General features: G+C 41.6%; 1 protein-coding gene across 3 annotated transcripts in view; it reads left to right on the top strand.

The window, feature by feature from the left end:
* Window positions 1–15,614, top strand: part of SPAG16 (sperm associated antigen 16) — a 370,003-nt gene that overhangs the window by 257,606 nt on the left and 96,783 nt on the right. For all 3 annotated transcript variants that reach the window (XM_041460215.1, XM_041460214.1, XM_041460213.1), the window contains one exon: window positions 8,054–8,180. In XM_041460215.1, the coding sequence (XP_041316149.1) occupies window positions 8,054–8,180 (127 nt within the window). The remainder of the gene's footprint in view (window positions 1–8,053; window positions 8,181–15,614) is intronic.

Below are 15,614 nucleotides of genomic sequence, written 5' to 3'. Positions count from 1 at the left end.
TTGAACTGGTCATTCTTTCACCTGAAAGATGTTAAAACTGTGAGAGAGACCCATACCCTTACTGGAGTTCAAAATTGGGTAAGCTTCTGTGAATACATTTCTAATTTTCTTTATGCATTTAGTTCCCCTTTCTAAACACCCAAAGACAAGATAAGGAGCCAAATATTATGCTGGACTCTATGATCTTAGAGGTCTATTTCAACCTAAATGATTCCATGATTTTATGTGTTCTTTTGGTGGTTTCTCTTTTAAAAAAGCACATGTACTTTACTGACACTCATTTTCTTTCAGTGACTTAGATGTTCTGCATTTTAAAAGGAACAATTTTGCATTTCAGCAATAGATGTCTTGCCACTAATTCTAATTTATGAATTTAAGAAAGTATGTATTATATCTATATTTTAACATTACTTCAGTGAATAGTACTAAGTTTTTCACATTTGGAACTGAATGCCAAAAAAATCCCTGTGCACAAACATGGTGTTGCTCAGGAATTTTTATGCTTGTTGGTCTCAGGAGTGTCAAATCAGGTAGTGATAGCACATAACTTTACTTTAGTCATGGTATCTCTCAAAAATACAGAGAAAAGCCAGTAATGGCAATTATCATTCATCTCCCCTCACTGCACAGCACCCAGAATTCAGATCCTTCTTTGATGGTTAGAAAGGGAAAAACAAAACTGATTATTTTAAACCTCTCTGCAAAAGCTATTGCTCCCTTTGCAGCACTGTTTCAAGTGCAATGTCAACTACTGTGAGCAGGAACTCTGCAGGGAGTGCAGTGGTTTCTTATGTAAATTTATGCAAAGGGTTTCTGCAATCCTAGCATGTGTTGAGCTCCTCAAACACACCACCAGGCACTTCCTGCTACTTGATGTGACAAAGGGAACAGAGATTCCCCCGGTTTCACACAGCAAGGGGAAAGGCTGCAGAGTGCATGTACACAGACTAGAGACCCGTGATCCGTGGCTGTTTCTGAAACTCAGTAGAATTGGAAACTGCTGCAGCAAAGTTCTGCCATTCCCATGGATTGCTTCTAGCGGAGCTCCTCCTTTGGAGGACACAAGCGGTGTTCTGAGTCTCCATATGATGCCTTGTCAAGGCTGACCTAGAACAGAGGCCAGACAGAGTTAAAGAATAAAGCAGGGATTTATTTAAAGGCCTCAATGGATCCACCTTGGGCAGCATAAGAGCCCAGCCAGGACTACAGCCCAAGATGAACCAAAATGGTCACAAAATGGACAGCAGGTCACAGGGTCTCTCACTTTTATAAGTTCTGCTCCATTTGCATATTGGAGTTAATTGTCCAATTACAGCTTTAGCCCATGAAGTCCCATCCTTCTTGTTTTTCTCTCTTCACATTGTTTGTGCTCTTGGGCCTGAGATTTGGATCATTTGTCCTTGGTCCCCAGCTAGAGAGGAATTGTTTTGTCTCCCTACTCTGTGAAGAGAGCTCACCATGCCCTCATATGAAGCTCAGAAGTACACACTAAAGCAGCACAGAATCTGAAAAATAGAAAAGCTAAACCCTGAGCCATCGCATATGCTCTGAAAGCAACAATGGCTACCTTCTTGGGTCAACTTCTACTAGTTCTACTCAGTGCAAAATCAGTTGTTCATTGGAACTGCTAAGAAAGTTGGAAGAGTCTTCTGCAGGAGCCACCAGTGGAGCTTTGAGATTATTGTTTTTGCATCAATATCTTGGATTCTCCTCACCCCCACAAAAGCTGGTGTCTCACCAGTTCCTGGCTATTCAAATCTGTAAAAAAGTCACTGGGAGCAAGGTCCAGACCCCAGTTTCATGAGTTCTAGGTTTTCAGTTGATTTGAAATAAAACTGGTCCGCTGCAACTTTGATCACAATGCAGAACTCAAAACTATAAAAAGAAAAAGGCAGGAAAAAAGCAGATGGGAAAACACTGGCACTGCTTGTTAATAACCCTTGATCACTGCTTTCCCCCATTCTGGATGCACATAATTGTTAAAAATGGACCACCACACTTTGGAAGGGTAATCAGTGTAGCTCTGCACTTTTGCCAGGCTAAGTGCTTCCATGGCTTTCTAAAAAGATGCTATTTTCAGTTGAACTGTGATGTTTTAAGCATGATATTTCAAAAATGGGTGGTGATTGATTAGTCATTAGTCTAATAATGGACTGCATCTACATTTTTTCCTCAATCTTTATCATATTTTACATAATTCATTTGGATTAATTGGACATTAAAATCTTTTTCCTTGAAACCACTACAGCACTTCATCCACCTCTGCCTGGATTCTCTTGGGATCCCTCTGCTCTTGCTCACTGCTGCTCCACAGTGGGATGGGAGCATGCCTTGCCAGTGTTTCTCATTATTTGTATGGAGAGTATTTAGTTTTTGCATTGCCACAAGGCCTGAGGTAATAACTCTCCTCAGGTTTCTGATGTGCTTCATGCTGTAAATGTGGGAGGTAATGACTCCTTCTCTTAAAAACATTCACTTGAAGGTGTATGAAATGGGGGTACAGTTAAGTGATTTAACTGTCCCACGGGGAGCCTTAGAAATGCAGCTTATTGGAGCCTCTCCGTTTGTTCCTCATGTGGCCACCTTGCCTACTGGCACTTAATGGTGAGGAGTTCCCACCAGCTTTGTGCACACAGAACAAAACTCCTTTTGCTGGGTTCAGAGACTGGGAACAAGACTGGCAGGACAGTAAGAAACTCATCAGCCCTTTGTCATGCCCGAGCTCAAGCACTTTCCCAGGAATAATGGAAAGGGGCAGTAATTATCAAGCTTCTCTCTTGCTGTGAAGGGGCCTACCATGGATCTGTTGCCACTGGGGTTGATGCAAATGTCAAAGTCATTACAGGAGTCCCTTAAAAGACACCTCATCCAGCTGCATCTGTCCTGAAAACAAAGATTGCAAAGCAGTGAACTTGTCACAGTGAAAAGGAGTTGCTGTTCAGTCACTGCTTTGCCTTTTTAAAAATACTTGCAAAAGGTGATGGAAAAGCTACTGACCTGCCTTCAACTGTAAAGAGGATGCTCCTGGGAGGAGTCCACTGCAGTCTAAATCAGATAAAGCAGCTTGATGTGGTTCATGTATTATTGATCTTGCAGTAATAAATCCAAAGGTGTGTTTATAAGCAAGAGACATAATTATGCAGATTTTCATCCTTCTCGCAGGTGTGAAACTGCAGTTTTCAGGGAATATTTACCTAAAGTGTACCTGGTGATTAGTTCTATTGCTAATCATTAATATTCAGAAGGAAAAAATGCATTTCTGAAGAAAAGAGAAGGGAATAGATTTTTTAAAACTTAGTGGAAACTAAATAAATCTTTTCATTCCTGATGTAGCAATTATTTGGTTTGTTGCAAGTGTCAGTTGAGATTGGAATTGTGATGTATATGGAGCTGAGCATGTCCATTTTAATGGGAAGTATTCTGGAATATAAAGATGTTCATTAAGTTGGCAGGAAGGTAAAGAGTGGAAGATGTAACTGTGAAGGCAATTAAAGGACTTGCAAAGTCCTTTAAGTAGAGCCTGGAACAGAGCCAGTCTTTGAATGCAAACTAATTGAATCCTTGTATAAATTCTTTAATTACTCCAGCGTGCACACACAAAACAGTACCAGCTTGATTCTATAGACTAGGCAGCAAATCTGACCAGTTTTATAGAATCATTCTACCTGCTCTCTGATTAAAGGAGCTAATGAAACTGGGCTGAGCAGCAGCAAATGTAGTGTGAATGGAAATCAGAACAAGGGGAATCTGCTCTTGCACCTCTTCTTCTTGGAACTCGTCTCCTCCTTTTACATGTAGGAAATCAGTCAAGCCCTGATGGTCCACCACGCTGTTCAGTAAAATACGGCATCCAAAATACATAATAAAAAAATACTTTAGTGTGGCGAGAAACAACAAGGAGAAAACCATGAGCAAAGCAGGGGGTTCTTCCATGAATGACTAAAATAATAACTGTAGCAGGGATGAAAAAGCCAAAAGCTCGCAGGAGAATTTAAAGTGATTCTGCCTTAAAAGCTTTTGAAAATGGCCCATGGCCAGGTGGAAATGAGTTCATTTAACATATGACTTATCCTTTTCTTTTTCTTTGAATGGTGTGTAGCTCCAAATAATTTTTCAGCTTGGTTACTGTCCTGGTTTATTTCTTCCTATTGAAAAGTTGTTATCCCCCATCTCCAGCTCACTTGATTTGGATAAGGTGTGGAATAGAGTGAAGAAGTGCTGAAGTGTAATAGCCAGCTCACTAACAAAATCGTTATGTGATGTTCTCAGTGTAGCAGCTGCCTCGGGATCGGTGATAATTAATGCATTTAGTAATAAGTCTGTGGGCAGTGTGTCAAGGCTGATCAAATACCTGCTTGTGTATGTTGATATGTTGCCACCAGAAGTCTGTTTTCTTGCTTCTGTTTCCTGATGAGGTGTGCTGTCTAATCACAGAAATCAGGCCAAATACTCTGCTGGCTGTTACGTTTTACACACACTTTGTTTATACCAGGCCTCTGGTAGGAAATTGTCAAAATGTCTGCAGGCTTGTGACAGCAAGAACTAGTTGATCTTTGCCACTGAGACAACGTGTGAACCCTTTGGAGCAGGACCACCTTGTCTAGGTCACCCAGCACACAGCAGGATGGGATGATCCTAGGGTAGGTTTCTTTAGCACTGCTGCTCTGCAGGGATCAGGGGTCTCCTCCTTTCCATTGTGGCCACAGATCCCAGAATCACAGAATAGTCTGATCTGGAAGGGACCCCCGAGGATCATTGAGTCCAACTCTTCAGTGAGTAGCCCATGCAGGGACTGAACCCACAGCCTCGGTCCTATTAACACCAGGCCCTGGCCAAGTGAGCCCAGAACGAGTGAGGGTAGTGCAGTGCATGCTGCACCTATAAACAGTTGGGCTGTGTAAATTCCTGCCAGACAGGTTTGTTCACCTAAGGGATCTGTAGTAGCAATGGGGGAAAGTAAACATGGCAGAGAATGGGATGGCAGGATTGTGAGAAAAGGGGGAATGGGTCTTGAGGTGTGCCAGCTACTGTCGCAAAATTAATGAATAGAAGGGCAAACCTGTAATAGAAGTAAATTAGAGTATGTTTCTCATAATTACGCCTCTAGTAATGATGCCCACGTCAGGGCCAGTGAGAAGGTCAAAGTCAGCTCTCCATTCTCAGTCACTTTGCAGCAGGGCCTGTCTCTGATCAATGTTTGCATAATATCTGTTCCAGGGACGCATTCCCAGTGCTCTTATGATCTATCAGCTGGGCCATGCTGTTACTTACAGGAGAAATGTCATATTGAAAATCCATGGGTGCAACTGTAGGTGACACAAGGAGGAGTCACAGAGCACCCACTGGAGTGTGTCCTGTAACTGCCCTGAGTGGATTATGTGCAGTCTCACCCAGGTGGGCTGTCCATTGATCTGGGTCAGAACTGCTGAGCTACCAAAGGTGTAATTAAGCAGCATTTATTGAACTCATTTATTGGACACATACAAAACAATGTGAAGGTGCATGTTCTAAACCAAACCAAAACTACCACTCACACACACACACCCCCAAAATAATTTTTTGTTAAAATGTCTCTCGGGATAGAAAAAAATCCAGAGTAAAATGAAATCTATGTCAAAGTCATATTAAAGGATATGAAATAATAGGTGTAAAGGATACTGGTGATTTCCAAAGTGGGCCATTGATAGAGATGGATGTAATCTTTGCAGAAGAAGGTGAAAAAAGAGGCTGGTGAAGTGTGAAGAGCTGGTCCAGAAGCCAAGTATTTATGCTGGGGGATGGAGGGATCTTTGTACACACATAATCATTTCCTCTTCCCTTTACTGGAGTGATGGGTGATGACCTAAGGGAAGGAGACATCCCACTCTGTAGTTACTCCTGTGTGCTAGCTCCATCAACAGCTCTGATCAGCTGAGATGTGCATCTCTAGCCCCTCTGAATGTGAGATCATTCCAAAACTGGTGATCAGTTTGGCAGGAGTTGCTTTATAAACATCAGCAGTGGGTGCATGCATAATTAATCCAGGCTCAATGCTATCTGGAAAGGGTGGGGAGGAGAGAAGGAAGAGCTAATTATTTATAGTCCAAGAAAATAAGTGTCCAAGTGGATTGTGGATGACACAGTAATTGAAATGCATCAGGGACAGGCAAGAAGGGAGTTTTGCTGCAAAACCCCACTTTTATTTAACCTTAAGGCCACCGGTTGCATGTGAGCAAGAACTTTTACACTCCTATTACACTCATGAGCTGCTTTGGGTCAGCAGCATGAGGTGGATGGGGGAATTGCTGCTGATGTGGAATTTAGCACTTGTAGCACAGCAAATGCATGAGAACACTGCTTGCAAGAGGAAGGGACTGGATTTGATGACTCTTCAAGTCTCATATCTACAATGACGGGATTTTTTTCCCCACATTAAGAATTTGCTTTCCTGAGATCCAGTTCAAGCCATACAACAGTTTGGAGTGTAGTTGTTGTATTTTGGAGTTTTTTGTTGTTTGTTTCCTGACCAGCCTGCTTGCCCTCATCCTTTGTACAGGCTGATCTTGGTGGAAGGATCCAGATGAAATGAAGGGGAACTCAGTGGGCATAGCTGGTGAGACAGTTCAAAGAGCCATGATGATCATGGCACTATGTTGGGTGGGGTATAGTTGTGGTTACTGATATTTTTTTTGCAAAACAGCAGGTGCTGAGAGCCTGGCTGCTGAATTCTCCAAGCAATGATTACTTTGTTTCTTGGTGTTAAGTCTGTATTAGTCCCTGTAACAAGCCAGAATGGAGTTTTGACATTTAGATCTCCTCCAAATGAACCTAAACATTTCTTTACACTTACACTGGGGTAGTGTTTTGCAAGCCATTAGTTTCTAGTTGAGAAGCTGATGGATATTTTAAGGTCTTAAATCCTCTATTTTCTAGAAAACACGCACATTTTATTGCAGGTACTGTTTATGTGGAAGATGTAAAAAAGATTTTTTTTTAATCATGGATGCAGTATCTGACCCATGTTTCAGCTGATTTTCAGTCCCATATCATTGTGATTCCCCTTCCAAAAAATATTCTTTAATACACTCTTGCACTTGCATAAATTGTAAAAGACATTGGTAACTATGAGTGCACACCAACTGAGCTGCCTTACGGATTTGAATCTTTATTTAGGAGGTTCAAATGAAAAGTAAATGTTTCTACATGGGTAGCTGGGCAGCTCTTTCTGTTCTAGTGGGAGGACTTACCTAAACAAAATTATGTTTTGGCATCCTTTACCCTGCCTTCTTTGATTTTTGCATTTATTTATATGCTACATAATCAAAAAACTTTTTAGGGCAGAGGTTTGGTTTTTGGTTTTTTGGCAGGTGGAGGTTGGGTTATTTTGGGGGGATAGGGTGTTTTTTGTTTGTTTGGGGGTTTTTGTTTGGGTTTTTTTGTTTGTTTGTGGGGGTCTTGTTTGTTTCTTTGTTTTGGCTTTAGTTAATATTGAACAGAGGCATGGGAGACATAGTCCTGCTCTCTTTCCTTGCATAGTCCCTGCATGCTTCTGGCTCATTGAAAGGAGGGAGTTTCTCACAGAATCACAGAATATTCTGAGCTGGAAGGAAACCAGAAGGATCATCCAATGCGACCCTGAAGTGAATGGGGAGTTGTCCCTTAGCATGTCTGTGGAATACACAGCAGGGAAGGAGTGTCTGTTCTGCTCTCATCTTACTCTTCTCATGGAAAACATGTGAAAATCAGGGCTAAAAGGCCAATCCTGTGGCTTCCTGGGAAGAAAAGAACCACAAGGCCTGTTCTTAGGGGACACTGGTGCCAGAATTCAGGATGACCTTTTTCTCCTTTGTACCTCCAGTTTCTCCTGAACTGGTCTCTTTAGAAGTCACGGTGTCTTGTTGCTATTCAAGCCAACAGAGCTGATAAGGGGCTGTGATAACCTCACATATAATAGGTTATTTATTTCTTTGTTTAAATACAGTTGCTGTGTGTGGCTGGCCAGCCCTGTGCCAGAGGCTGTGCTGTTGGCAGAGGGACAGAAGCAGCACCTTGACTTTGTTTCCATCTCTGGCAGGGGGACAGCATTGCTTCCTGTGACACCTCCGGCGTGCTGAAGCTCTGGGACATGCGGAGGTTGCTCCCTGTTCTCTCCCTCGATGCAGGTCCCCATCCTGCCAACCAGGTGGCCTTTCATCGCTCTGGTAGGGTTCTAAAACAACTTTCCCCTCTAAAACATGGTTTGTTTTGCAATCTCTGTGTAGTTCTGGAGCCAGATAACATGTGTGAAGCAGCACAGATGTGTTAATTTTGAAGAAGAAATGCCTGATTGAGGCAGTGATCAATATGTTTGTTTTTGATGGACTAAACTGCCAAATTGGACTGGTGCTCCATTTATATAAAATGAAAAATGCACGATAACAAAAAGTACAATTACTTGCAATGTGTTACATAAAATACAGAACTGATCAGTGGGGGTAAAAAGCTTAGTAAGATCACCTGTGTTCCAGTGGTGTTTATTCTCCATTACTGTTCTTTTATTTGCCAATTCTGGAATTGCATTCCATAACAATCTTAGAAAGTCCTCTTATAAGTGCCTCAGAACCTCATCGTGCTGACAGGGCTGCTTACTAGGCACAAGGAATTGAATTAACCAGTTATTTTTCATCATCAACCATGTATTACCATGTCAGCAATACTGTGAGTGCACATTGCATTTTCACTTGAAGAGGGGCCATTCTAAAACATTTTTATTTTAAAACAATCTTCAGTTCCAAAGCACAGACAAGCATTCCTGTTGCAGCACAGAATTAGATCCTAGCTTAGGAAATGGTTTTACTCAAAGCTAGTGCAACATGATATAATACAATAATATATAACATCATATATATAGGCACATTGAAAAATAAGTATACATTTGTATTATGTGTTCATAAAACATAAAGCTTTGATAGAATTTGAGGGATGATAAGGAATCATTAAGGAAAAATAATAGGATGGTGTTTTGTCATAATGACCCACATACTGTGGAATGCATATTATCAATATATTGAGTCGCTTGGCAGGAAACTTTGACATCAAATTCCATATTATTTGTGTAGTGATTTCATGGATCCCTCTGCTGCATCATTAAATAAGGTATTTGATTTTCAAAGGGAAAAAAGATGCATTGACAGTGTCCAGTTTTGGGCAGTTTCCCAAAGACAAGTTTAACCACTATTGTATTTATGTGTGTAATTTGGAATAAGAGCTCATTTTTTGTTCAGGAGGATTTGAAGAAGTTTCACGTCTTTGTTTATGGTGTATAATGTTGGGGCATTTGCAGTGGAACCACACCCCTGAAAAACGCAGTTGCAATATTTCTGCCAGATGGGAACTTTCCATTAGAAAGGTTATCAGCTTCAGGTAATCTAAATGGGCACGTTTTTCCATCATTTGGACAAAATCCAAAATTTTCTCTGCAGGGGTAACCACGCAACAGAGATATCAGATTGGGGTGGATGATCACAGAGAGGCAGAATGCAAAGGGATGGAATTCCAGCTGGCTGGAGATAGGCAAATACCTGCCTGAGACACACTGTACCTGCTGCAAGAGGGATAGAGTAGATAAAATATATCCTGTGTTTAACAGCCTGTTGGGAATGGGACATCTGCCTCAATCAGGACCTCTGCCTGTGGAGCAGCTTGTGTTGATTTTCCTTATCAAAACATGGCTCAGTTTCCAGCTGTGTCCCTCAGTCTCTTTGGCTGATGTTACACCACCCAGTGTAAAATACTTGACTGCATTAATAGTCAGAGACACAAATTGTTCAGCTCTTACAGGTGGATTTAATTACTAGATTAGAGAGCCATGGTTGAGCAGGTTTTTTTCTTCTGCCCAATGATTATTTAAATTAAAGTTAATAATGATAGAAGAGGTTTATGAAAAGTTTGCTGGTATCAGCAAACAAGATTGAGGTCAGAGATAGGAGGGCCCCGGCTAATGGAAGAATTTGTTTTGCTTTCCTTTGTATTGTTTTCAAGTAATTATCTTTGCAAATGTAGTGTAGACAAGCACACCTCACCTTTTATTTTAAGTGGTGTTACCTTTGTGGGTATGACGTGCACCAGGTGGGAGGTGCTTCCCAAAGGTGGAGTTTGTGAGTTACTGGGGTTCTCCCGATGGCATTTTTGGGGATGAGCCTGGCTGGCTCCAGTGATCTGATTGATGTTCCTGGCCTAAATGCCTGACCAGCATTGTTAGTTAAATAGCAGCCTAAAGCCATTTTCTGCTTTATCAGAGCCACACTCAGATCTTAGAGAAATTGGTGACAAAATTTGTGTATAAATCTTTCTGCTTTAGCTGTGCTCTGCCTCAGCTTTTCTTTAGCTCAGCTTAAAGGTGGACTTTTCCATACCTGTGAATAAACAGAAGATAATTACATTAGTAATTACCACTGCACTTCATGGGGATTTGCTACTTTGTCCTGCACCTTCTGCAACAAGCTCATGGTCTTTCAGTGAGAGGTGGTGATGGAGCTGCCTGGGACTCAGCCTACTGGTGTTATTGCTCTCCAATGCTGTGTTTAATATCAGAAGTTTTTCTGATGTCATACACAATTAACATGTCCTTTGAATTCTGCATGCTGTGAATGGCTAACCAGAGTTACTGTGCAAGATGGACCACAGAATAACTGATTTTTAAACTAAATTCACTTTTACTTTTTTATGTGCAAGTCAACAGCATCTCCACATGCATATATTCTTATGTAGCATTCATGCATCCCTGGAGCACCCTTTTGTCACTACCTTTAGTGTTTCCAGTTGCTGTTTAGAAAATGTAAATGAGATTAATCACAACCCAGCATTACATATATAAGAGAAGGTGCAGAAGGTTCCAGCTTGTGTGCTATGATGTATTTATTTATTGCCACAGCACATTAAAACAAACAAACCAAACAAGCCCCACTTCACAGCAACAATCCAAAATCAAGAGTAGTTACAGCAGGGCCAAGGGCAAGCAAATAATATTTGGAAAAATGCACTGCTTTATTTTGAGCTCTGGAGATACGGTGAGGTGTTAACATTTAACCTGCCTTCATCCAGGCTGGGCTGTGTTGCTCTCAGCATGAGCAAATAACCTTTCCATGCTTCTGACCATTCCCAAGGGCCATAGGTGCATGTCTTATTAAGAGGAACAGTAGATTAAAAGAATGTAAAAGCTGTAAATGAATGTGAAAGTTGAGAAATGGCAGGATCACGATTATCTTTGATACAAACCGTTTATTTTAGGAGACAACATTTCTAGGGATGCAGGAGACACGTTGACGGTGAACAGATGGGTACCACTGTCAGCCATGGTGGGGTCAGGGCAACTGCTCAGTGATGCTCTCTGAAAGCAAGCTTCATTTGCTTAATTACACATCACGTGACATCACCCAGCACCATTACCACCAGACAAACGTTGGTCCAATGGCTGGCAATTGTTTGCTGTTTCTCTGCAGTTGTTCTTGGTGTCAAATAGCAGAGATGGATTTTCATCTCTGTATTACCCACCCTTTTACTGAACACAGACTTATTGACAGGATCTCTGGGATGTTATTGCCGGAGCATTTTCGGTATTTGCGCTTGACGTTATTTGGACAGTTACTGATAATGTTAAAGCCACAAGCAATCCCCACATGGAGTGGTGCATGGAGATTAGAGATATTAAGACATCAGGTAAAGTTCCAAAATTACAGTTTTCATATCCCTGATCTGGTAACAAATACCAGAACAGAACTGGCAGATGTAGTCCTTGCAAATCAATCTTGCAGTGAGGTGCCCTCTCAATTTTCTTTTTGATTTCCTCAATTTTGGTTGGTGTATTGACTGCAAAGACAAGCTGATGTTCTGGTGACAGAGCCAGGTGTCTGTCTTTGCTCCTTCTTTCCTTCTTTCCTTCTTTCCTTCATGCTTTTGATTAGTTGATATGCCTTAAGTGGTACTGAGGAGATAAAGCTTCATCTTGGTAGGCTGGAGAGTTTTCTAGGATGGAAGAAGCTCTCCTTTGTTGGAAACCTACAGTGGATTTTGGAGTTAAAGGCCGAATCAGCAGTGGGTGCACCTGTAAGTTGCAGATCTCAGGAGGTTACTGTGGCCACTGTGTGCACGTATAAAGAGAACTGCAGCAGGACAAGATCTTTACCCTTTGCTTGTTTTGCAGTTTCTGGACCTTACTTTTTGTATTTGTCTCCTTTTGATTACAGTTAAAGTCACTCTTGATGAGAGAAGAATCCTCTAGCACAGAATTTAGCAGTAATCTCTTTAGAGGCATCTGATTTTGTCCACATAGAGCAATTATGTGCTGACATTAATGTGTGTTTTTCCCTATGCCTCCCATTTCTGACTCAAAAGCTTTTTTCATTGCAACACTTTATTGCTCTGTGTTCTTTAATCTCCAAGGCAGATTACTTGATAACATCAATTGATTCCTTAGGGTGCTTTTCCCCTTGTGGTTCAATGCCTGAGTTCCTGCCTCAATTCTGACTATGTATATGCTGTCACAGGCAATACAGCCTCAACTTGGGTAATTTTTACTTGATTGAAGTTCTTGACTAATAACACAACCTTCTGATCACTGATTCTGGTTACTGAGAAAAAACAAAACATGAAGAATTAAACAATTGTTAAAGTAAGTGCTTTTTCTCCCCCTTCCCCAGTCTCACCATGAGCCAAACATCTCTCCTTCCCCCTTCCTGCTTTCTTTTTGCCTTTGTTTTTGCTGTGGGCTGTGCTGCATCATCGCAATTCCTTTGGTGCAGCAACAGGGGATGCAGGAGGAGTGTAATTCTTTGGATTTATCCTGGTACTTGCCTTTTCATTCAGACAACTCCCAGTTCTGGTTACTACTCAGTTCAGTCTTGCTACAGTGCTGTAACTCTTCCTGACAGGGCAGCAAGGTGACCAAGCTGTGGGTTTGGAGCACATCTTTTAAATCTTTGAAAGGCTTGTTCTTTACAAAGAGAATTGAGACTTATTTTTCTACCTGCTTTGTTTCTCATTCAGTCCATTTTTCAAGTCCATTTGTAATTGTACATCGGTTGTTCCTCCCCTTGTTGCATCAGGAATTGCTTAATGTCTGTCCCTTCAGAACCATTTGCTTTCCTGTGGTCAGCATTCCAAGATCTGTGTGTTTTCCCTGCATCCCTATACACCCATTTCTGTACTAAGGATTCATATGATCTGTTTCTTTTGAATATAATTGATCCACATTTTCACAGTTTTTGCTTAATGAGCACAAATGCAGCCACCTGCATATCTTAGTTTGCCATTTATTATTTGATAATCAGCACTTTTAGGTCATCTTCACTTTCCTCTTGGCTCCAGCTCATGTGCAAGTGCTGTGTCAGGGCTGTGTGTCTGATCTGTGTCTGGCTCCTCTGTCCCCTGCAGAATCTGGCCAAGTGGTAGGGAAAACTCCCTTTCTTTCCTTCCAAAAGGGGATAGGGCTGAACACCAAAGTCAGGGCTTTTGCTTTACACTGGCAAGTTCAAGCAGTGATGGCTCTCCATTTCTCCTTTGTCTTGTCCATTCCCCTCTGGTTCTATTTCTCTTCAGTCTAAACTTGAGTATCCCTTTATAAAACTCCCCTTTAAAGCCTGTGATACATGTTTGGTCCATGTTTCGATGTGGATCCCTACTTTAAACTGATGGGTGGGAGATAAACTTTCAGATCCATTTATTGACCAAACTGTTTTTATACAAGGCACAGATTTTCAAAAGCGATACCTTGGTTAGAAGGCGTACTGGTGGGCTGGTTCACCTCAGCCACACTGGGAAAAAGGCTTAGTCCTTTGTGCCTCAAGGTGAAATCCCTGCTTTGGCAGAGCAGATGCTGTTGCCCCAACTGTTTGCTGTTTGACAGTGCCCCAATATTGATGTTTTGTCCCTAGGTTGCCTGCCCAGCCCACGTGTTTGCACTGGTGAATCCATTAGTGGGCTCCCTGGAGAGATTCCAGCATGGTGTGAGTTGGTTTATACAAGCCATGACCTATTTTCCAGCCCTGATCATGCTGCTTCGCCTGGGAAGTCAGATCAACAAGATGTCCCTGTCACCCTCCTTCCCTGAGGAGTGCTTACAGCGTCTGTTGACCATCCTTAATTACTCCTATGGTCAGCATGGGAATAAAAGGATGTGCTGGAAGACTGAATTATTCAACAGTAATTCCTTGTCTCATAATTCTCACTCCTTCCCTCTCTGCTGCTGTATGCCATTTTTTCTCATTCACAACATCTGTTTTCCTGACCATAAAAATTCTTTAATTTGGAGGCAATGGGTAGATTGGACTTACACAAATAAGAGCCGATTGACAGATCATTTTGTCTCCTTGTTTCATGGGGTAGGAAACTATCACTCTCCTTATTTCTGACTGTTGCAGTTTGCCAAAGGGAGAAAGCTGGCAATGAATTTTCCCCCTTTGTTGATCAGGGGAAGAGTTGTGCTGTGCAGTATTTTTGTTGTGTCATGGTCATTTTTCAATACCAGCAAACGCCACAATATTTAAATATGCTGGAAGGGAAAGAAAAGGGATTCTTAAAATATATTACTTTATTTTCAGTACAGACATAATTTAAAATGTATGAAATATTTGTCCTTTGGAAAGGAGAAGGAGGTGGCTTGGAACTCCTGTATTTTACATTTTTTGCCCTGATTGCAGATAGTGTTTTGTCTCTGGCTGTGTTTGCTGAGCTAATGAGGGTGGGGACTGTGCTACTGCAGGCGATTGCTTTGAGCACTGAGCACTTTGAAGAGATTAGCCCCATTGATATTCCCTTCATCTTTGTTAGAGGGGCATGCTTCCTTCCCTGGAGTGCCAGGAGATGGACAGCTACTTAATAGAGCCAGCCTTTTTCAAGTACAGGCTGTACTCCTGAATATCCCCGTCTCCCTTGCCTGCAGATTTCCCACACAAAAACAATGTTCTGGAAGCTAGGCTTGTTCCTCATTAGAGCAATATATTGACCTGATAGGCGGGGGTTTGAGGACCTCAGGTTGACTGGGTTATCATCTGTCTGGTTAAATGTTATTCTTCAAGGAGAAGCAACAGTTCCAGCAGTTCAGGCAGACGGCCAAAACATGGTGATGAGCAAATTGTTTGTTCCAAGAGTAAATGAAGGGAATGTCCACATGAATTTTGCCATCCTTGAATTAAACTAACAGAAGCTGAAAATTGGAGCTTTATTCATCCCAAGTGGGGCATAACTGATCAAAATTTTGATTCCCCAGCAGCTATCCACAAACTGAATTAGAATGGCTTGCAAGAAGTTGGCTTTTTTTCTAATCTCTTTTTAACTAGGCACAAGTCTTAAAATAATAATGTATTCAACCTCTCATCTCTAACATTTACAGCTTTTGTAACTTTACCAGGTTCACAGATTCTATTTTATATTTATTGTTTGTATTAATTCCAGCTCACAGAGTGCTGCAATTAGCCCATTCCCCCTTTGAATGTATTTGCAGTGATAAAAGAGAACTCGTTACTTTCACTTTGACTGCACAGCTCCATCCCAAGCCTGGCTTAGATACAAGAGCTTCATCTCCTGATTAACTTACTTCTGCAGACAGTCAGGGATGAAGGACCTCTGAAAGTCATCACAGCCTTTCTTCCATGAAAGCT

The sequence above is a fragment of the Pyrgilauda ruficollis genome, unplaced genomic scaffold (genome assembly GCF_017590135.1).
Source record: "Pyrgilauda ruficollis isolate IOZ18807 unplaced genomic scaffold, ASM1759013v1 scaffold140, whole genome shotgun sequence".
Classification (NCBI taxonomy): domain Eukaryota; kingdom Metazoa; phylum Chordata; class Aves; order Passeriformes; family Passeridae; genus Pyrgilauda; species Pyrgilauda ruficollis.
The sequence above is the reverse complement of the archived record's forward strand: the minus strand, read 5'-3'. Positions and strand labels throughout refer to the sequence as shown.